The sequence below is a fragment of the Cyprinodon variegatus genome, unplaced genomic scaffold (genome assembly GCF_000732505.1).
Source record: "Cyprinodon variegatus isolate N-32 unplaced genomic scaffold, C_variegatus-1.0 Scaffold946, whole genome shotgun sequence".
Taxonomy (NCBI): Eukaryota; Metazoa; Chordata; class Actinopteri; order Cyprinodontiformes; family Cyprinodontidae; genus Cyprinodon; species Cyprinodon variegatus.
The window spans coordinates 41,950-65,496 of NW_015151399.1; the positions used below are offsets into that span (position 1 = coordinate 41,950).

The 23,547-nt window shown below is 35.0% G+C and overlaps 2 protein-coding genes and 1 long non-coding RNA gene across 3 annotated transcripts; all 3 read left to right on the forward strand.

The window, feature by feature from the left end:
• Positions 1-1,332: 1,332 nt before the first annotated feature.
• On the forward strand, positions 1,333-4,681 carry LOC107100213 (carcinoembryonic antigen-related cell adhesion molecule 5-like). The gene is made up of 5 exons (XM_015398622.1): positions 1,333-1,375; positions 1,697-1,963; positions 2,862-3,140; positions 3,239-3,508; positions 4,584-4,681. Exons 1-5 carry the CDS (start codon positions 1,333-1,335, stop codon positions 4,679-4,681), a joined length of 957 nt encoding a protein of 318 aa, XP_015254108.1.
• Positions 4,682-12,277: 7,596 nt separating this feature from the next.
• On the forward strand, positions 12,278-13,780 carry LOC107100223. Its single transcript, XR_001481990.1, has 3 exons — positions 12,278-12,311; positions 12,736-12,876; positions 13,434-13,780. It is a non-coding gene; the product is annotated as an uncharacterized LOC107100223 (long non-coding RNA).
• Positions 13,781-17,399: 3,619 nt separating this feature from the next.
• On the forward strand, positions 17,400-19,523 carry LOC107100222 (carcinoembryonic antigen-related cell adhesion molecule 20-like). The gene is made up of 5 exons (XM_015398633.1): positions 17,400-17,534; positions 17,794-18,051; positions 18,575-18,862; positions 18,948-19,223; positions 19,323-19,523. The coding sequence occupies exons 1-5, from the start codon at positions 17,468-17,470 to the stop codon at positions 19,412-19,414; spliced, it is 981 nt and encodes a 326-aa protein (XP_015254119.1). The 5' UTR covers positions 17,400-17,467; the 3' UTR covers positions 19,415-19,523.
• The last annotated feature ends 4,024 nt before the right edge of the window (positions 19,524-23,547 follow it).

Below are 23,547 nucleotides of genomic sequence, written 5' to 3' on the forward strand. Positions count from 1 at the left end.
GACTGAAAAGCTTGTTGCCATAATGGCCTGTAAGCAGAGCTATTATGAAAACTTTGGTGCACCTTAAAAGTAGTCTCATTTTTGATACACAAACACACTTTCTTGTCTTTAAAACCTCTTAAAATTCATTTTGTAACAAGTAACTAATTGCAATGTGTGACAACTTGGTGGCCCAAGGCTTAAGGGGGATTCACTGATTTCTCCTTGATAAATTGGGCAAAGCAGAGGAGCACATCCGTTAAATTCGGTGGTTATGCAACTTAAGAAATGGCTCTAGCTTTCAGTCTACTGATTGCTTTCAAACCTGAGCTATGTTTGTCAGCTGCTCCCACAATTTTTAAGCCTACATTCCTCAAACCCCAGTCCCACGTTTCCACTTTTTCCATCATTTCACCTTCTACTTTTATTCCTAAATTCAAATCAATAGGGCTACAAAATAGAAAAGAGTGGTCTGAATATTAATCTATTTAAATTGGTTTTAAGAATTAACTGTAGCAATTACAAATTTAGGTTAGATTTTTAAAAAAAATTCAAATTAATTCAAATATAATTTTTTTTATTTGATAGATTTTTCAGAAATCCACTTTCCACTTAAGTGAAGATCACGAAGTTTGTTAAAATTATCTGATTTTTATTTTTTTTTTAGCATTAAGACAATTAAAATAACACTGATAAAATTTAATATTACTTAATACCATGCAAACATATCCACTGAATTTTTGTTTCTACCAACAGAACCAGTCTCTGATGTAACCGTCTCTCCACCAAGTGCAGACTTGGTTGAATTCAACAGCTCAGTCCGTCTATCCTGCTCCTCCTCCTCTGGATCTTCTCTCTCCTTCCGCTGGTTGAACAGCAGCTCTGAGGTTATTCCCAGTGACAGAGTTAACATCACTGATGAAGGAGGATCAACTCTGACTATAGTTAATGTGACCCGCTATGACCAGGGATCATACAGATGCAATGTGTCTAATCCTGTCTCTTCAATCAGAAGTGATCTAATACCAATCAGCATCAGCTGTAAGTTTTTAACCTACATGTTTACTATCTGCTAAAATTTTCTTGTAACTATCAGAAATAAAATCCTGATCACAAAACTTATGTTAAAATTGCTTTCATGATTTCCATTATTAGCAGAAGTCTACAATACTTTTATTTTGTTTAATTTTTTTAGTGTAAACATCATTGAATAAACTCATTTACATGAATAGAACTAGGAAATTTAAGTAAATAAACAAAATATGTTTATCTGCTGGCTTACTTCATACATTAATTAGCAGTCTATAGCAGCTATTTTGAGAAATGTGAAACTGAACATGTAGCATATGTACAATGTCTTATTTTTTATATCCTTGGAAGGAGTGGTGGTCTAGTGGTTAGGGCATAGAGCTTGGAATCCTGAAGTTCTGAGTTCGAGCCTCAATCCCACAGACTGCCACTCTGGTCCCTGAGCAAAGACCCTTAAGCCCATACTGCTCCCCGGGCGCCTGCATAAAGGCAGCCCACTGCTCCCCAAGAGGATGGATTAAATTCAGAGAGTTTATTTCGTTGCTCTGTACTTGTGACAGTGTAATGACAATAAAAAATGGGGGGGGGGGGGAGATATTGACAAACAGTATCTGTATAATGTCTCATCATTATTTTTCCAGTGGATGACATTTTCTTTACAATTTCTGTTTTTCTTTTCTACAATCAGATGGACCAGACAGTGTAAGATCAGAGGTGAATCCATCAGGAGAACATCATAAGACTGGCTCAGACATCATTCTGACCTGCTCTGCTGATTCAAGACCTTCTGCTGAATATCAGTGGTTTCTGAATGGAGGCGCTCTGACTACAACTGGACCAGAACTCAGACTGATGAACATTCAGATGAGTCAAAGTGGAAACTACAGCTGTCAGGCCTTTAACAGCAAAACCATGAGATACCAAAGATCTCTGCCTTCAGCTGTCTATGTACATGGTAGGCATGAAATATTTTTGTTAATGTAATATCAATGGACAAAGATCATCTATCATTCAGAAAAAGGGCAGGGAAACAGACAAAACACTGCTGATGCAGAGGTCTATGATCACTCCCCTGAACCATTTTATTAATTAACAAATGTTGAATCCTGTTCGTGAAATATGTTTGCTTTTATTATTCTGGTGCCTGAAGTTTGTACCACATACCTGAAAAACCCTTCCAGCCGCCATGAACAGTAACAAACACCCCGAAGAGGCGACCAGGCCTTAGGCAGCTGTTGCTGGATTCCCAGTAACAGCTTAACACCAGTTTGTGGCGATCTCAGCGGCTTGGACAGAGAAATATTATTTTAAGGCTGGATCATAATCTTGATGAACTGACTGCACAGACAATTCTTTGAGGTGGACTTTCTCGATGAAGAATATATTAAAACTACTTTTTACCCACTTTTTACCCACTTGACGCACGGACATTCCGTATGGAAAATGAGCCGTCTGTCACAGCGTCTGCAGCATTTATACTCTGTGCGCCTTTACCCCTTTTCTTGCCGGTTCATGTATATATACCAGGGTTATTACTTATTTGGGGCTTAACTATGCCTATCAGTCAGTGCTGTCAATTAGTATAGAAAAATAAATAAAATGGTACTTTGAAATCAGATACATTTTACCCAAAGAGTATATTATTTAAACATGTAAAGTGTTAGAACATAGGAATTAGAACATCATCTAAACTTCAAGGTTTTGTTAATTTTGGAAAGTTTGTGTTTTCTATTTTATAAACCTGTTCTTTTTTTCCTGGTAACTGTCTATAAACTATTAAGCACATCAGTCCCCAAATAAAACCTAAATTTCTTTGTTTTTCTGATTCATTTCATTATTTTTTCTACCCCCAGATCCCGTCTTTAACGTAAAAGTTACTGAAGATTCCTCAGATTTGATTGAGTTTAGCAAATCCGCCATCTTCCGCTGCACCTCGTCTGGATCATCTCTCTCCTTCCGCTGGATGAAAGACTCCTCTGAGATTACAGCCAGTGACAGAGTTCAGATTACTGATGGAGGATCCACTCTGACTATTGTCAATGTGACCAGAAATGATGATGGATCATACAGCTGTGAAGTGTCCAATCCTGTCAGCAATGCCAACAGTGATCCAGTATTCCTCTCTGTCAGCTGTAAGTTATGAACATATGATGTCTTTTAAAAAAGAAAGATAATGCAACTTAAGCAAAGCTATCAGGGTTAAAACGACTGCTCAATTATACAATTACAGATGGCCCAGAAAAAGTCACATTAAAGGTTAACCCTGAATCTCAAAAACATTATGAGGAAGGTTCAGACATCACCTTGACTTGTTCGGCTGACTCCAGACCTGCTGCCGTGTTTAGTTGGTTCCTAAATGAAAAAAATCTGGCGAATTCTGAACATGAGCTCAAGCTAATCAGTGTTCAGAGGAATCAGAGTGGAAACTACAGCTGTCAGGCCTTTAACAGTAAAACCTCAATAAAGCAAACATCTCCACTTGCATCCATCTCTATAGTGGGTAAGTCACAGTACAGTCACAATTTGTACCATTTATTTTTTTTTTTTTTATGTTATGTCACAAATCAACAAAAAGCAGCACATAACTGTGAAGGAGAAAACATTACAGAGTTTTTAAAAATGTTTACAGATACAAATCTGAAAAGTGTACTACAATGGAGAAAGATTTATACATTTGTTGATTATTCACCATTGTTTTAGGATAAATGTTTTAAACCCAATCAACTTAGAGATCAAGCATGTGTGAAAATCAGTCTTCAAGTCTATCTATGGACTCTGAGCTTTGACTTGGTCATTCTAAGTTTTAAATGTATATTTTGATCTAAATTTTTCAGTGTTTCCTCTGCCTCTGTAAGGTTTAGGTTATTCCTCCACTAGAGTTCAAAGTCTTTTGTTAGAATATTTTTTTTCTCTGTATTTCTCCTTATTACCGGTAAGTCTTTTCCATCTTAATATTAACTGAAACCAATTTTAAAGTTAATTTTGACAAAAAGTATTTTCAGTGTTATTCCATTGCACCATGTTTTACTGTTGGATTAGTGCAGAATGTGTTCTCTATATCAGATTGTTTTGCATGTTGGCAAGAAGGTCTTTTTTTTTTTCATTGATTCATTTACGTTCAAGTTGGAATTGGAGAGCTTTGTTTCAGGGGCATGTACAGTAGGAGTGGGTCTGATATACAAACAACCAGAGTCATGTAGATTTCTAGTCTCATATTCATCTCTAACTCTACCTCATCTCCAATAATTGTCCCTCAATTTTTAGTTCAGAATGGTACACCTGCTCTGCTACTTGACCACCCCTCCTATAGTGCCTTTGAAAATATTTATGTATATTTAAAATCTAAAATCATGATTTAGTTTTAAAATAAAGAAAAATAAAGTGACACAATACCTCTTGGACTCTTTCCCCTTTCCACATGAATGGATGAATCTATCTCATTACATAACATAAATGCAATATGCCACCTAAGCAAACACAGTAGCTGGGGAGATCAGAAGAGAAAAATATGAAATGGAGCTGAAAAGCAAGAAAAAAAAGAAACTATACATGTTGTTATCTTTTGCTCAATCCAGTACTGGGTTGCAGGGGCAGCTCTCAGCATACAACCCTCTTCCCAGGTACCTCATCCAGTTCTGTTGGGGGAAGTCCAAGGTGCTCCTACGCCCGCTGAGAGAGGTAGTCCCTCTATCTAGCGTGTCCTGGCTCATACTCTGAGTTTATTTTTGGTGAGATGTGCCTTGAACATCTCCCAAGCAAGACGTCCAGGGGACATCCAAAAAAATATGTCTGAGAATTTGCCCTCCTCGGAGCATCTCCTGTATGACCGAGCTCCTCATGCTATGAGGAGTGCGCAGCCACCGTGCAGAGAAAGCTAATTTCAGCCACTTTTATTGGGGATTCTCTTTACAACAGACTTGTGCAGCATACGCATGATGCAGTGGAAACAATAGACACAGCCTGTAAGATCCTAAGTGCCTGTAGTGGCGGTAATCCCTAAACCCAGTGGTGGACACAGGCAGTTAGGGATACCATGAAGTGGAAGAAGGGGTCCGATCAACCTTAGTTGACCTATGGGTCTCTTGAGGCAGCAATCAAGTATTTTGCAGGCAAGCATGATACTGCCCGGGCCGTAGCAGGGCAGAAACTGATGCCTGTTAGGAGTTTGGAGAGACAATGGAAAAAGACTGTCGGTTGGCCTTAAAGCGATTCTGGCAAACCGTCCTGCACTACTGGAGGGGGAAACACTGCTTTGCTAATGCTGTTTTCAGTGTGAGTGAGGAAGTGCCATAAATGAGGTTCTTTGCAGACAGAGGAAGTAATACCTGGAAATCTGACTTTTTTTATGTAAAAATGTGTGTGTTGGTTTTTGGCTTAACAGTGGCTTGATTGTGAAAGCCACTTTGTGAAACTGGCTTGTTTTTTCAGGTGGGAGCTCCAGAAAAACCTGAGATGCTGCAAGAGCATGCCTCCACAAAGTTTTATTTTGATCCTCCTCTTGTATTGATGTAAAGCATGGCAAAAGAACCATGGCAAACTGTTGATTTTGCCATCGCTACATCCACTTGATTTGTGGATTTGTTTTTTTCTTCTAAAATTGATAAAAACATAAGTTTAAAGTCAAATTCAGCAGGGTTATAGAGTAAAATACCAGGTACTTCTTTAAGCCCCAGATGTTTTCTGTATAACTCTGAATGGCAATAGATTTAATCATTTGAATTTTAAACCCAACAGGTAAGTTTTCATTTTTTTCAACGTAATTACTACCCATTCTACCATACCCAGGTTAGAAAAGAAGAAGACAGAAAACATAGTTGCGCACATATAGCACGAGGAGTGCTCAGCCTCATGCATATACAAGGATGGGCTAGCGGTTTGTCTGTTATTTAATGGCCTGTGCAGCTGTTTGTTCCTTGTGCGTCAGCATGCCTCATTCACAACATTAAGAGTTACACTGAGTGCCTCAAACAGGACAGCAACATACTGTATAAATATATTTTAATATAGTTTTTTCATTACTAAAAATTAATACTGATACTTATTATAGAAAAAAGGGTCCAAGAAAAGTGCAAGAGGACGTTTTATTCTATAGAGCTCCAAAATGTAATGCATTTCTTTTACAGAAATTGCTTAAGGAAGGACTTTATGTAGCCCAGAATGCCCTTAGCTGATTTAAAAAATCTCCAGTGACATAAAGGCTTCACTCTCCACAGTGCTGACATTTTAATCACCTGTAGAGTAAGTTACCAACAAGAATTTGACCGAACAAACTATCTCTTGTTTATCCTGCAGGGGAACAAATCCTAATGTGATGGCAACTTTTAACATTAGAATTTGCACAGGTGGATATTTAATCTTAGGAAACTTAGTGTTGTTAACTTCTACTAATCATTAGATCATATACTTCTGTGTAAAATTCTGCTTTTGGTGCTGGGTTGGTGTTAGCTAGATAAATTGTACAAAAAACATATTCAATCTTAATACCTATACTGATTTTATTTTTTTGCACCATGTCTATGGGTTGTATACTTGGACAGTTCCGGAAGAAATGGAAATGATCATTCAGAGTATTTCCACATGTTTTCCACCACCTTCCATAAATTGAGTAATATTTCTGATGTTTAATTTTTGGAGTAGTAAAAAAAATGATATTTTTCCAAGAAAATTCTCTAATAACCACAACCGGAAGTGCTCATATGTCTTTAACATCTTTTGAACTGATTATTTTAGGTAATTTCTCCCACCTGAATTTACGCATAAAGAGTTGAAATACCATTGGAAGAGTGCGGCAGCAAACTCATGCAATTAATTTCTTTGTGTGCATGAATCACAGTGTTAACTAATTCGGAACTACCTTCCCTTATTCTTGTGTCACAGTTAAGCTTAAGTTGGAGGTATTTGAAGAAGTCCTTATTTTCAAAGTCACAGATGTCTTTGAGTTTTTGAAAAGAGTCTAGTGTCCCTTTATTAGATATAAGACAATATATTTAGATGCCTTTTAACAGCCACTGTTTAAAACAATCCTCCGACTGCATCGCATTTTTTATCCATTATAATATTTTGATTTGGATTTTCAGTTTGTTTTTATGACACCCTGCAAACCAAGTGTTTTGGGAAGTTTTTTTTTCTTCCAATCACTTCCTTTGTTTTATGCAGTAGGTATGGATTTATAGGTATATTTTATTTTTAATGAGGAAATAGACTGGAATCACCCTCCTCTACTGTTTAGACTGTCAGTGCTTTCAAACCAGGAAAGACTCAGATGCTTTTTGTCTTAAACAACATAGAAAAGGTCACTACATTTGACACTATTTTGAAAAAAGAAAAGTCACTAGGAAGGTCTGAAAAGTTGCTGAATAGATGGCAACAATGTAGGAAGAGCGCAAACAAAGCAACAGTGAGAGCAGAACGTTCTCCCCTCCAATCAGTCCCCTCAGCATGTGTGCTTCTTATAGTCAAAAGGACCGGTTAGGCTGAAGCTTAATGGTCTGGGAGGTTTTGATACTGGGATGTTTTGATACCAGGTCTCTCTACCCATGCCTATTGAACACTGTTAGCTCATGTCTCTGATTCTTTAGCTGTGGAAGCCAGAGGAGGATCCATATTAGAATCTTGGGCTGTTTTCTGGTTCACAGTATTGCAGTATGGAAATTATGGCAGCCCTAGAGAATCTTAAAACACTCTCAGGGCCTACTGGGACAATAAGTCTGACTTTGAGGAGGGCACTCTAGAAAATGTTCACCTGGGTCCAAAAATGGCTTACTCTGCCCCTGAGTCAGCACTATTAAAAGGTTTAGTTTTGACAGTTACCATGGCGCTCACCCCACCAACAAGACCAATGGCCCGCCCTGCATCCTACAATGAATATCTACTGTTGCCACATGTTCATCCAGGAGGAATGAATCCAGTAAAGACAATGACTCGATGCAATCAGCTAAATCAAACAAGAATAAAATATTCCCTATAGTTTTTGCATTAATGATAGGGTCCAGTTTTTTTCGGCTACAAGATAGAAAACTAAGATAGAAAACTTTCTTAATTATCACTGTTTAGTAGCTTGAGACAATATATGCTGTGAATTGGCGCTAAATAAATAAACTGAATTAAATTCAATGCATTTATACATTAAAGTTATATTTTATGCATATTTAAATGTAATTCAATACATTCATTCTTTCATTTGTTATACTCAAAGTTAATTCCATATATTTAGATTATCATTTTAATATAATTAGGCTGTCATTCTATATTTTTTAAGGCTTACAACAATAAATATACATATTCAATTTTAGGTTAGATTTCAGGTCAATTTAAAACTTAAGTTTAATCACCCATTAAAAACTGAATTGAAAAAGCTTCCTAGATGAGAAGCGAAACGTCTTCAAACTTGGAAACAAATCCACTGGATTGTTTTTTAACTTTTTTGGAATTACTATGACCTGGATGACTGAGAATTTTCACCACCATTAAAACACATCTTCATAGAAGTACACTTCTATGAAGGCTTTTACACCTCAAGGCTTTCCTGTTAAATTTGTCACCGGCATGTGATTGGCATTGAATGGCATGCATCCATCCAGAAGCCAATATAAAAAAATTATATCATTAAAAGAAAAAAAAATACTCCCAATGTTCTTTAGTGTTATATCAATAAACAAGGTTCATTTTTTTTAGCTACAATATGTTAACACATGTCTGTTGTTGCCCTACAGAACGTATTTCTAACGTTTTCGTCGCATCACCCCCCAATGATTTGGTAGAGTTCAACAGTTCTGTCAGCCTGTCTTGTTCTGCATCTGGATTCTCCCCCCGTTTCACCTGGAACAAAGATGGCACTGAGGTTTCAGCAAGTGACAGAATTCAGATCACTAATGGAGGATCCAATCTGACTATAGTCAATGTGACCAGACATGATGAGGGATCATATACCTGTTTAGCCAGTAATGATTTCAATACTGACAGCAGTGATCCAGTAAACCTCACCATAAACTGTGAGTCTCTATCTTTCATCACAGTAATATTACTTTTTTCACAATATTCAAGCATTTTCCAAAAAAATGATTTTTATATTAATGCTGATACTCTAATCAGACATAAAAAGCTGAATGTGTTGTTAGCTACTTAACAGTGAATTCTCTCCACATATACAACACCTTACAGATGGCCCCGAAAATATCAACTTAAAAAAATCACCAGAAAATGACCGTTATGATGAAGGCTCAAACATCACCTTGTCCTGCTCAGCAGACTCCAAACCTAAAGCTTTATGTTCATGGTTTCTAAATGGAAAACAACTTCCTGTTTCTGGATCAGAAATGACGCTTTATGATGTTAAGTTGAATCAAACTGGAAACTACAGCTGTCAGGCTTTTAATAACAAAACTTTGAGATACTTATCATCTCGACCAGTAACTGTGCTTATATCTGGTAAGTTTAAAAATGTCGACAAATTAAGATTTGATAGCATTACTTATTTTACACTTTTCTAAAAAAATGTTTTGAAAGTATTTTGGCTTAAATGTGTTTCTTAGCGTTATGAGGTAATAATTTTTAATCAAAGATATAAGCTAAAGGTTTATACAGAAGCTCGTTCTAACTGTTATTCTATTTCTGCTAAACTATACAACCCAAACATAAAAAACCAAATGAATTTTTTGATCAGATGTTTTTATACAGAGAAATCTATGGCTATTTGTACTAAATATCTCGTTATGGTAAACATTTTTTTTATGGCAGCTCAAAGACTACAGTATGCACAACCACCCAGCTTTGTTTTCAGTACATGTGGGAACATGTCATTGACTTGCATTCATTTTCTATGGCCTAACCCAGACCCTTACACTAATCCTATGTAACTATTACCAACATATACCTAACCCTAACCTAAACTGAATCCGACCATAGTCCTAAACCTAACCCCAACTTTAAGAACCGAACTTTACCATATGGGGACCTGTAAGTCCCTGTATGTAGGATATTTTACAAAATAAATCCCCCACATTGTAGATAAAACAAGAACACCTCTGAATAAATGCATCACACACTTAAACTCTATCCATATTTATTGGCACAGTTTTTTTTGCATATCTTGTCTTACTCTTTACCATTAATTATAAGCATGTTTGAACAAGTGTTGCTTTGCTGTGCTTTGAATGATTCCTGGAAACATTCGTATTTTAGCTGGTGCTTGTTAGTATGGACAATTAGAGAAACTATCTGATGCAAAAGCCCTTCAATTCAATCTCAAGGGTTAATAGTGTTAGCTGGAATCACTAAGGGGTTTTTGAGGTCAGCGTCTTTTCCAAGTGGATTTCTTGCATCTAGCAATTCGCTAGAATTCAGGATTATCTATGAAATTTTCTCTCTAATTTTACAAAGCAAAGTCATTATTACCTATGTTTACTGTTAGGAAGATGGTGACAACAATAACCATGAAAGAGAAACTACTTCTGAACTATTTCTTTTATGTTAAGTTAAATACACATTGTGTTATATTTGTAATTGTGTATATGTCAGACTGTTATTTTTGTGCACTTAAAATTTATTACCTTTAAACAGAGAAAAAACATTTCAGGCATTTATTTGACTGCATCCGCTGCATCTCCTCATAAACATTTGTCACAATTTTTCAAGCAGTGATTCCATCAGAAGTTAAAGAAGCAAAATATGTTGTTTGTTATTTTTTCAGAAAAGAAACCAGGATTATCTGCAGGAGCAATTGCTGGAATAGTTATTGCGTGCCTAGTCGTTGTCGCAGTTGTTGTTGGCGTTGTATACTATTTGGTTTTAAAGTAAGTGGGAAAAAAAAGCTTTGCAAAATCATCTAAAAATCATGTCTTAAATATAGCTGATTTTTTTTGTTAAGATAAAATATTGTGATTAAAAAATGTAAAGCAGCACTGTGTAAGTTTTTACCCAATAATTAGCTAAATTTGAGCAGTATTAAAACGATTTAAATGATTATTACTATTATTATTATTATTATTATTATTATTAAATGATTGAACCTTTAGCCTGTATCCATGCTGCATGAGGGCTACTCTCAACAAGAATTTGGCAAGGGTTGACATATCTTTGGATTTCTAATCTTGAGGGGTGAATGTGGTCTCGTCTTTTTAGGTAACTCCATGAATTTGTGAGACTATTTAACTGGGTTTTCACATTAGAAGCCAGATGCTTACATAAGCAGGGAAGGAAATTGAGTAACTGTATTTTTGTTTGTTTTGTTTTAATAATGAGGAATGTATTTTTACCACCAAGATTGCATTACTTTTAAACAATTTGGGAAAGCCAAGATACATCATTGGCTTAGTTAATTTAAGTAAGAGACACTCGTATAGATATATTTTAAGGCGACAGCTCAGTCACACATCTTCCTTTTTTAACACCGTAGGAAAATAATTAAAAGGAACATTGACTTCCACAGGCAAAGCTAATTCACGGTTATAATTTCCAGATACCACAAGGTGTCAAGATGATCTGTTTAAACAACTTTATCAAGGTGAAAACAGCATAAATGTATCCAACCATCATAATATCACACAGGAGTCAGATTTACTGCCCCAGAATGGAAGGTTTTAAATATGCATAATCCATGAGTGTCTGACTACTCAATAAAATGCAAGAACATTACAACCAATCCACTTTCTCCTCTCTTAGACCACCAGAAGTGAAAAAATAAAACATATTAATAATCATATGAAAGCACTACTTTGTCTGATTTAAACATGTGCCATGAATATTTAGCTGTAGCATCACTGAATGTGGACAGGAAAAGAATGACTATATAACATATGGAGGGATATGCCAAAAACGTTTGACATTAAGTGTCCAGTTTATAAAGCAAAGGAACCAAAGGTCAAGGACATAAATATAACGTCCGAATGATAAAAAAAAGATAATAAAAAAAAGATAAATTTCAAGGTCTTTTCAATATTATGTCTCTTGGTAATTATTATTGACCAAATGCAACTAACTAATAGGACTTAAGACAGTAAAGAAATACAGAAAAATATATATATTTTTGTGTGTAAAGCTTTATTTTAAACTGTTTTCCTGCTGGTGGTATACCATTTTAACAACTTTAAATTAATATATGGTGATCATGTGTTAAATAAAACAAACATTTGAGGTATGAACATGCTCATGCAGAACAGATAAAATATTAACTAGACTGTGCTGAGTAAACACATCTTTATTTTTGCACCCCTCTGGCAACAAGTCAGACAAAGCTTGTTCAGTATGTAATGATATTCATTTCTCCAAACAGAAAGAGAAGCAAAACAACTGATGATTCAAGTGAGGTAAGAACATTTAAGCACTTAGTTTATGATATTTTATTCCAGAGAAACACTTTGACATTAATGGACCTTAATGCATTTTATTCTGCCTTACTACAGCCTAAAATGTATTTTCTGCAGTTTAGACTTAAAAAAAGAAAGTAAAACTTTCTCTAAATCTTTTGCATCTTCTTTGTACTAAGATTTAACTTCTAGTCAGACATGCTAGATTTATTGCGTCTTGCAAATTTCGATTTAAATGGTTAAAGATAAATTTTAGATGATGTAATGATTGTTTCACCTCACACTTGAAACTAAACAAAAAAGGTTGTATGAAAAACATATTTTTTTAATATATATCTACTTCCATTTAAAATCTGTGCATCATCATTTGCAGTTTGTATTATAGAGTTTATTTGAATAAAAATTTATTTTTTCTTTACTGCAGCTAAACTATGCAAGAATCAAGTTTGCAAAGAAGAAAGAAGCAAACCCAACCCCAGTGGGTTTGGATAATATTGCATCTGACTACGCTCAAGTCAGAGTGAACCACAACAACACAGCTGGAGGAGCGCCTTCTCATGTCTAGGTAAAGGATTAGCAAGTGTTGTAAATCTGATTGATTCATAAGGAATTCATATTACATCACTCAGACAAATTATTAACATCTAAATCATTCACACTTTCATATGTGGAAGAGCTAATTCTCCATGTGACCTACTATGAAAGTAAATGAAGTCATATTCCTCAAAATCTTCCTAGTCAAAGGTGGGAAACCAATGATAATTGACAACTGCTTCAGCAGTGCAAACTGATAGAGTATTTAATGGTTACATGTTGCAATACTGTTTGTCTAGTTTTGTCTGATGGTCAATCAATTAATATTTTCTTAACAACACAAATTTAATTTGATATCAGTATTAATATGCCATTGAAATTGCCTTAGTTCAAAAAAGAAAAAGAAAGAAATTGCTTTAGTAAAAATTGGTTAAAATAACGATATTCAGTTGTTAAAAATGACCAAAATCAGTCAATACTGATGTTAATGTCAATAAACAAATCATCTCTAATAATGATTTTTTTTTTTTTTTTTTATAGAAATCCTGTGACTTCTAAAAATGTTCCTTTTTCTTGTTTTTTTTTTAGCAGTGGAGAAGCTAAAGAGCAAGATTCCCACAGACAAAGGAAGAAGGATGGAGGTTGAACTTTACTCAGCGGAATGTGCTTGGATCAGGGTAAAAACCAACAGAAGGCTGGCACAATAATGCAGAGAGAGCTTTTAACTTCTTTATTTATTTTATTGACTATAATGCTTTTGATTGTTCTGTGCAATATTTAACTCGGTTAGGATTTTCAAGTTGAAATTCAAGTTTACAGATCATAGTAAGTCTGGTAGATTCTATGAAGTTTCTAATCAATGTTAATATGTCAAACTAATGTTTTATTAATTCCGCTGTGTTATTGTGACCAAGGGGCCTTAAGAGAAAAAAATATTAGGGATTTAATTCAATTCAACTCAATTCAGTTTATTTATATAGTGCAAATTCACAACACATATCATCTCAAGGCACTTTACAGTTCACCAGATCATACAGTCAAACTGATTCAAAGTTTTCTATTTAAGGAAAACTTTTAAGGTTTTATTAATTTAAGGTTTAAAATTATTTGTCCTAGATGTTCTGGTTATATTTTGTGTGTCTAACCAACAAATATCTAATGTTTAACAGAAATGAGGAAGCTGTGCACTAATTGGTTTAACTAATGTTACTCTGATAAGATTTTAAAGTTTCTTCCTCTGTTCTTGCCACAAATGTTAAAAGTACATGTACAAAAAATAAGTCACTTAACAGATGTTATTTCAATTATTTGTTTAAAAATCCAACATTTTCTGTGTTTTGATACATGCATGATTTATGTTGAAATAAAGTTGAAATATATTTGGAAGTTTTGTTTCAAGATAGTTTTGCAATGTGCATCTTTTTTTGGTTTTGATTTTGATATTGTATATTGTAAATAAAAAGTTAATTAAAATGCTTATATGATTTACAGACGAAACCTAAAATGTTCAGATCTTAATAAAATAAATATTTTCCTGTTAACTGAACTCTGTTTTTCATTGAAATATGTAACTGACATGGAAACACTTAGATTCTAGAAACAGAAACATGCTAAGAACTGGAAACCTATGATTATACTCAAATTATTAGAGCAGTGGTTCCCAACCCTGCTCCTCAGAGCCCCCTGCCCTGCATAGCTGTTCCCCTGCTTCCACACACCTGACTTAAAAAATTGGGTGACTAACTGGCTTCTTCAGTCCTTTATGGCTTCTGAGGTGGCAATCATTTGATGCAGGTGTGGCAGAGCAAAAATATATCTAAAACATGCAGGACAGTGTTTGCTGAGGAGCAGGGTTGGGAACTACCGTACTGAGAGGATGTCACGTACCGGTATTTTATTTTGTAATACCCTGTACAGTGTACAAATCTGATGATGGCTTGCTTTTTGTATTTAGGTTTTTCAAGTCATGCTGAATCTGTCAGAATGTCCAGAGTCGTTTTTGGTATTGCTATTTCCTGCCTTAGACCTTTCACGTTAGCGAGACATATAATTTTATTTAATTATGGGACAATAAGGCAGAATACTGTTGAACCGTCACACAATACCATCGCAAAGTGAACTTCGGTCCGGATGAAATTACAGTAAAGCTATTAAACGTAATTATAAAATACAGCTTATCTGAAATGATCGTATTGACAGTAACACTAACTGAGAAACTGGCTGATTTAGAAAATCTTTCCTTATTACTTTTTCGGGAGATGATTATGTGTGTCTCTCCTCTATCAGTTTCACAGGATTTTCTTACGGCTCCAAACATTAGACTTTGAACCAGGAAAATCCCATTTAGAGTGAAGTGGGAGGTTGTGAGGTTCAAATGTGTCTTTTTGAACAAAACACTGGTTTATCTTTAGTCTTTGTTCATATGCTTATGAGAACAAAAAGGAACAAAGCCAATGATAGAAACAGACAATGGTTCTTAAACAGGAACAAGCAAACACCAAATGTAACCAAATGTATCTGATGGACCTGACACAGGCTTTAACATCCAAGAACTGTCTATTATTAACTCATCTGAACTTTGGCCGACAATCTCTTGGGTATTTAATATTTAACCAGGTTTTCCTGTAAGGTATAAAAGCAAAACAGTTCCTCCTTGTTATCGAATCATCGCAGTAAATGTAAATTGAGCTGTAATGTTCTCTTCATCATTCAGCTTTTAGGTTATCAACAAACCAATATATTTGAATCATGAAAGCTCCTGAGTGCAATGTGACATATATGCACCATCAGTGCACTGCAGTATGAAAATCATGACAGTCTTGCATTTACGCACACATTTAGATTAATATTTTTTAAAGTATTTACACAAATCGTATTAATATTAGAACTGTTAGCAATGGGAATCATATCAATATAAAAACAGCTTTCCTTAAATATCAGAATAAATGGAAATTGAATGCATTTCATCAATAAGATTTAATGCTAGAAGAAATGTAATTTTGATTTTATGGCCATCTGCTGCGCACAAAGCACTGTAAATATGTCAAACCCGCAGAAGGTGATTATGATGAAGGTATAATGTTATTCTAACAAAGTATAAAAACATCCATGCGTCAAAAAATGTTCAAAGTGCAACTGGAAGAGAATTTGTTGTAAAAGAGATTGGTCTTTAATCATCACTTGGGCGTTTATAACCACATTATTTGGTAATAAGGATGAAGTACGTTACAGGAAATTCCGTTTGAGTCACCATGACACCTTAAAACTTTCTTTTCTTCCTGAGCATGTCAGTTAAGAAACATCAAACTCAGAGAGGGATGCAATAAAGAGAACAAGATAAAGATTGTAAAACGCCTCTAGATTTCCCGTAAAGCAGGACGAGCAACCTTTGAACTTCACCTACAAATAAGGAAGTTCATGTAGTGTCAATGGTTTAAAGCATCAGCTGTTCCTTATTGGAACTTCACCCTTAATTACCAAACCTAATTTTAGGCGGATGTTAAGTTTTGTAAATGCTTTGCAACAACAGATAAGCATGCTCATTTAAAGTCTTTATATGTTGTTTGAATACTTTTCTTTCACTATAAAAATAACCATTAGTGAAGATCCTTTTGATTGAGTCAGTTTTTTGTTTTTGTTTTTTATTTCCTGCCCTGAATTCTTTTCTTTTTATGTCAGCTGTTTACTTTTACTCTGTCTGGGGTTTCGTTTCTCAAAGGATAGAATTTGTTTATAAGTCCATTGTTAATGAATTATCCATGGTAGTTAAAGATGACAGGACTTTCGAAGAGGTATGTTTGTTAATGAAGTTGATTTATCAATACAAATAGCAGTTTTCATCTATTTGGCAAGACTGTACAGGCAAATGCAGGACAGATTCCCACACCAATAAATACTCATATTAATGAAGCCACACTGTTGTAAGTTCTCAATAATAGCAAAGTTCAGATGTTTGTAAAAGCTCTAACAGAAAGCACACAAACATTTAAGGTGTTAAGGTTTTCTGGAAGTTTGATCAAACTATGTTTTATTTTAAGGAACAAAACTGAGCCTAACAACAGCCACATTGTTCTTCCTTTGACGTAGTCTATGTACACAGTAAAATGTAGTTTTTATTTTGTATTTTATGAACATATATATATGCAAATATTGCTTATAATGGCATTCAGCCGGATCTCACAATTTGAACACAATATGTTTATTCTATATTTCCTTTAAAACAAAATAAAATTTGCCTGATACTTTATTAGGACTAAGGGAGAAGTTATCCAGTATTTCATGTCTTATATTACCATCTAGTGGCGTAAGAAGTTATTGGCCTGAAAAAATCAACACAGTTGCGCAATTTTGACACAACCAGCTCACACATTATCACCCTTTGTTGTTGAAACTTCTATCCTGTTAAGCCAAACTGATAATGGTTAACACAGTTCTATTAATGATTATCTTTTTCAGTTTTACTCACAAATACCGCGAGAATTCAGGATGCAGGCATGCTTAGGAAACTTCCACTCTGTGGATTGTGGTCATTTCATCACTAAGAATTTTCCTTAGTTGTGAAATATGTAAACTGATATATGAAGAAAAAGGTTTTAGAGGCCAGTTATTAGGTTCAGAACAAGATGAAGAGCTTTACTATGACCATCACCATGAAAACTCTCTACTGTGCTTTGCTGCTGGGACTTATGGGTAAGAAAACTGCATCATAATAGCTTCTAAACATAATCATTTTCTTAAATACCCATATAATAACAGTCAGATGCCTCAGATTGACTTTTAAAAGGTTGATAGGAATCAAAACTATCTCTGCAACGATTTTTAATATAAATATGTATTTTATTTGTGATTAAATAATAGATACACTTAATATTTGTATTAAATGTTGTAAAATCACCAAATATTGACTTTATACCTAAATTAATAAAAATAATTTCTTCGTTTTCTACAGGAGAATCAGGATTGGGTGCATCTGTGCAGATCTCCTGGACTGGCAGAGTGACCGCTGGTTCCCGCACTACCTTCACTTGTTCTTCTTCTTGTTTCCCAAACTGTGTCTACAGCTGGAACCTTAACGGCAGACCGGTCAATGGGAGCTCATTAACCTGGACACCAGATGGGCAGGATGTTTCAGTGGAACTGCAGTGCATCGTGCTAAATCCAAAAACAGGAATATACAGCAGTACAACCACCATAGTAGAGATTTGGAGTAAGTATAGAGTCAGATAGTGACTACACATGTTTAGTCTGAAATTAAGTGTAGATTCTTTATTTAAACATTCATATAACATCTTTAGCTGTGTAATTTAAGTCCCATGCATTGTTCGGCCATCTTTTTGCTATGATGGAGACACAGAATGCCATTAGCTGTGTCCTGTTGGAGATTCAGAGATTCAGTGACACGTTAGATATGAGTACAGATTGATATCCTAAAATATAGATGTATTTTTAATAGCAGGTTATTGTAAAGGGTATGCTATGTATGTTTATGTATGTAAAGAAAACAATGATGTCACAGTCAAGAAAGGAGATGAAAGTCTTTCATTAACATTAATAGCTAGGAAACTATTGGAAAATCCTACATGTTTGGAGAGAAATGTCTATTTTGAGTTAACAGGTTCCTGAGTATACACTTTATTTGGATGATGTAAAATAGCTTTCATCTCAACATAACCAAGGGGTAAATTAATTCAAGAATTTCTTCTTTTTTTTCTTTGCATCGTGTGCTACAGATCCCATCTCTGTGCGAACCAGTCCTCCAAACGCCGTCCCAGTGCTCAACCAGCCTCTCAGCTTAGTTTGCCATGATTCTGAATCTAGACACCATCAGAATCTCTCAGACATTTCCTGGTATAAAGATGGACAGAGAGTGACTCTCCGTGAAAACATGTGGTTCCTTCAGGAAAATCTTACTCTTCACTTTGACTCTCTGCTCTCCTCTGATGCTGGCTTCTATCAATGTGAAATTTATCTGCCAACATCAGAGACGAGAGTTTACAGCCTGGGATTTCTGCTAAGCTGTAAGTATGCAGCTGGAGGAGAAGATTAAGTAACCTCCAAGTTTTTGTTGTTGTGACATGTTCTCATTTAATGACTGTTTTGCAGATGATCCATGGAACGTCACCATCAGCGGACCTGATGTGGTGTTTCCTGGCAGGTTGAGTCATTTCTCCTGTTTGACCAGCTGCACCCTAAATATTGAATGTACTGTCAGGTGGGACTTCAGGGGAGGTTTCCCCATTGGGTCTTTCCTTTCAGTTAATGCAAATCACCTCAAGTGGATTCCCTCTAATCCAGGGACTTTTCAGAACTTCACTTGTATTGCAGAGAACAAAGCTGCAGGACGCTCCGCTGAGGACACAAAGAAAGTAGAAGTTAAAGGTACAAACAAATATTCTGCAGTTTGTAGTATTCCACCTGATAATAAATAATGACAAGTTAAATTTATTTGTATTATTTTTGGTCTTTATCTCTTAACAGGAATTCCAGTGTCTGGGTCAGAGGCAATGCATCTTAATGGACTTTCAGTGTTTGTGTTCTTTTTCTTTTTAATTAACAAAACTGTAATCTGATTTTAAAATAACTGGTGTACTGTTTTTTTTTTATTCTGTACTATTGTACTATTATACTGTACGTGTACTATTTATCTATTTTTTATAGTCTTGGTTTATCTGCTTTATTGTTATTACACTTGATCACGCTGATGAACAAGAGACCTAAGCAGATCAAACATTAAATACCTCAATTTAAGTGTTATTTCTTTGTTTTAGAGGTGAAATTAAAACTTGATTGATCATAAATAAATTGTTTATCATGAAGGCCTGAGCTGTTATTTCACAAAACCCCCTTTTCAATAATTCATCTATTTATTTATATAGCCATAAAATAAAAAACCAAGCAACCAAAATTCTTGAACATAAAATCATAGAAGCACTGTGGTTATTTTATTACTTACCTGCAGATGGTTGTTCTCCAACCAGAGGGCTGCTGATTCAAATCCCAGCTCCATCTACTTTTGAAAAAGCATTGACATCATTGAGAGCCACCTCGGCAGAAAAATACATTTGGTGTTTTGTTAAACTGAAAAAAAAAGATATATTTTGTTGTTTCCTGTCTTCCCATAGATCTTCAGGAATGTTTAGTTTTGTGAAAGAAATTGGGAAATCAAGTTTCTATCCCCAATATTTAACTGACTGAAAAGTTTAAAGACTGAACCTTTAACTTGATTTCTTTTAGGCTACATAAATTCAAACAGTAGTAAAATGTTAGGTCAGACTTGCTTTTGTAGCATTAACTGCTTTATCTATGTTCAGATTCAAGCTTAAGCACCAACAGTCTGTTTATTAGTCTTTGTTTGACTTTACATTCTTCACTCAGAATGTTACTGAAAGCGTTAAGTTGTTAAATTGTTTGCCATTGAATCACCACTCTTATTGTGTCTGTCTGAAACTGAACAAATATACCAGAGTAAGTATATCACTGAGCAATCTCAGGAAAAAGGAGGCTTTTGTTTTGCTTTTTATCTGTAGTCACTAATAATACAAATCTGTGAATCTTATCACAGCCTTTAGTTTCTGATCTTCAGAAGTTACAGGTTATCAAAACAAGAGAAGGTTTTTGTAAATTTGTATACTTGTACATCTGACCCTCTGTGATATGGACTCAAGTATTTTAAAACTACAAGATGTTGTTTAGCTTAAAGGTAAAGCTCAAGAGTTTTATTACAACACAAACATTATATGTTACAGGACAGAGCTGTATATATTTTACTATTTGTGATGTAATCTGTTTATGATTACCCTCATGTTACAATACCATGTACAGGCATCACTTGGTGAATATGGCAAATAATGAATAAAAAGAGGAAAGGAAAATTATTGCTTTTATCATTATGGGAATAATTTCTGTTAAAATGGTCAGTGTGCCCTCAGACTGAGCTATAAAGCTTCCAGATAAATCTATTGTTTCATCAGCTGCTGTTATGATAAAATATGTTGGATTAAATATTCTCTGAGGGTACAGTGATGATTATCAATACCATGCAGTAGATAAAAGCTAGAAAACCAGTGAATAATGCAGTTTTACATTCCTATATTTGATAAACAAACAAACAAAAAAAATTATGATCATTGTTTTTTCTTATGACTTTATGTTGATGTTATACTTTTTGCTGGCATTAGGAGGCGCTCTGCTCACATGTAATGGATATATTGTGCCTGAAACATAAAGTGTATCTAATATTAGTGTTTAGTTGCAGTTTATGAATATTTTGCTCAGTATTACTGATTTTTTTGTAGTTAAACTATAAAAATATCAAGAGTTTGGCTGAAAGTTTTCAGACAGCAGTTATAATGCTGTGAGACGTAGACTATATAGGGTGTTTGTTTCATAAAGTGGGTAAGTTATTCTAATGGGTGTGCAGTATTAAACTATTAGTTATGCTATTTATTATTTTATGCTTTTTATAAATTTGCATTATCCTCTTATTGAATTGAACACAATATATTAAGCTTCATTATTATTAGTAGAGATCATATAATCAGCACAAGTCCACTAAAATGCTTCAAAGACATATTGAGTAAACATTTGTTTATTCATTCCTCATATTATTATTAACAGTTCTGCTTTAATAAGAAGCAGTTTTATAATGCTTTTTTAGCTGTATAACATTTTTTGCTTTAACACAATAAAAACATTCATCATTTCTGAGAGGATGTTAGATCTAGAGCCAAGAGCTGTGGTTGGTTTGGGTGTCGTCTGTTAATGACTATTAATTATGGGGGTGAGCATTAGCTGAATTGATATGTTTACAGGATGAAAGCCAAGTAACATTTTCATTTAAATAAATCAAAAACTGTTCTTTTGGCTATTGTGACAGCCTGCTGTCACACTCTGAAGCTGTGTGGTAACTTTTACATTTTTCATTTTCAAAATGAGTTGCACATTTCATATATTATCATTAGACTGACTTTGCAGTGCACACATTTAGTTAACTTTATTTGTCAGGTTGTTGTTTTTTTGTCAAGATGTAATTGGTTAATTTCCTTTTTCTTTGAGTTGCCAGTTTCGTGGGATCTGCTGGTGGAGGGCCTCAATGAGCTCCAGCTTTCCTCAATTGGTTGTTGCAGGCTAATCAGCAGGTCAAACCATTTGTAATGGGAAGGGAAATTTGTTTATCATTTGTTTAAATATTCTAAGTTTGGGTAATTTTGTTAATTAGTTAGATTTAAAAAGTATTTAGTGTCTGGCGCGTATGTATCTGTTTAATTAAGTTTGTTAGTTTGTTAGTCACTTATCCCCCTTGTGTGTCATCAATGGCCTGATCAGCCACTATTTCAGTTTCCCTCATGTCAGTTTGTGCTTGAGTTCTTTATGTTAAAGCCTGAATTGAATTCTGTTTTGTTGATCTCTGTTTTGGGGCCCAGTTTATCATTATTTGAAAAATTTAAGCAGTTTTCTGGCTGGTTTTGTGCAAATCCCTCACAACTATAAACCAAGATAATGTTGTATAAAAGGATTTTAGCTGTAACTTTTTAGAACCTGGTCCCAGTAACAGCCTCGGGTTCTGTTATTGTGAGAGATTGGCTGCACCAAATAAATAGAGGTCAAGGCAATGACAAAAGAAGGATGACCATTGCATGTGAATGTGTTTATACCCTGAGACAATCAAAGACTGAACATAAAAAGGAGTGCCCTGGTGTTACTGTGGTTTACATTCACCGCACAGGAGCGCATGTGTTGAATTTGCATATGCTCCCAGTGTAATGGGTTTTCTGCAGGTGTTCAGTTTTCTTTCCAAAGAAATGAGCTAAAATCCCTCACACATAAATTTTAGTGAACCATAACAGTGAGAGGAGCTCATTTTGTTTCAGTGTCTTAGTGGTTATCTATCCAGGGCAGATCTGTCCTCTGACCCTAAATGAGGTTAAATAGACTTCAAATTGCCGTGAAATAATGAATGAATAGATGAATGGAATGAAGACTTAAAAGGACAGTTTGTGCATTTTTATAATGCAAACACACTAACCTTTATGTTATACCAATTGTGAAGACATCAATCAGTCTTTCCATGGGTCATGTCCATTACGTCAATCAGATACTGAACTTTGGTCCACCACAGTAACAATAGAGCCCCAGCTGCTTACTGAGGGCTATTGTAGGCTATTTAATAATCTATTTAAGACCTGATGCTGGGAAAAAAAGCATAGGTAGATGTCAGAACCTGACAATAGCCTTGTAAAAACAATAAATAGGATGTTTTATTGTAGACACTATTTTTCAATTTTATAATTTTCTCTTTGCTTGGATGCCCTCTCAGTATGATGCAGGTAGTGGGAGACAGCAGGACTTCAGCTAAAATTAGCATCCCTATGCAACAATGTCCCACCTCATGAAGCTGTTGCTGAACTGCAGAGCTCATTCAGTGGCAAACTGCGTCATCCTAGATGCACAAAAGAGCATTATCCAACCAACTTCCAACCAACCAACAGCTGTAAGACTTTCCATCACTGCTCCCAACAAGCTTAAAAAGTGTTTAAGCACATGTAACTATAACACCTCTGCTGTTGCTGCTTTAACTATCACTTATTGTAAAATAGTCATTTTAATTCAGGGAAGAAGGGACTACTGTTTTGTTCAGATAGTCTATGTCGATGTGTGTCTGTCCCTGCCAAATAAACTTAGATATTTTTGAATTACCCCCAGC

Excerpts from the sequence above, each read along its gene's own strand:
- LOC107100213 (XM_015398622.1), top strand. The coding sequence starts at position 1,333 with ATGTCTTATTTTTTATATCCTTGGAAGGAGTGGTGGTCTAGTG. Across the intron at positions 1,376-1,696 it reads GAAGGAGTGGTGGTCTAGTG|ATGGACCAGACAGTGTAAGA; the intron begins GTTAGGGCATAG and ends TTCTACAATCAG. Across the intron at positions 3,509-4,583 it reads TGCATCCATCTCTATAGTGG|TACTGGGTTGCAGGGGCAGC; the intron begins GTAAGTCACAGT and ends TGCTCAATCCAG.
- LOC107100222 (XM_015398633.1), top strand. The coding sequence starts at position 17,468 with ATGAAGAGCTTTACTATGACCATCACCATGAAAACTCTCTACTGTGCT. Across the intron at positions 18,052-18,574 it reads CACCATAGTAGAGATTTGGA|ATCCCATCTCTGTGCGAACC; the intron begins GTAAGTATAGAG and ends CGTGTGCTACAG. Across the intron at positions 19,224-19,322 it reads AAAGAAAGTAGAAGTTAAAG|GAATTCCAGTGTCTGGGTCA; the intron begins GTACAAACAAAT and ends ATCTCTTAACAG.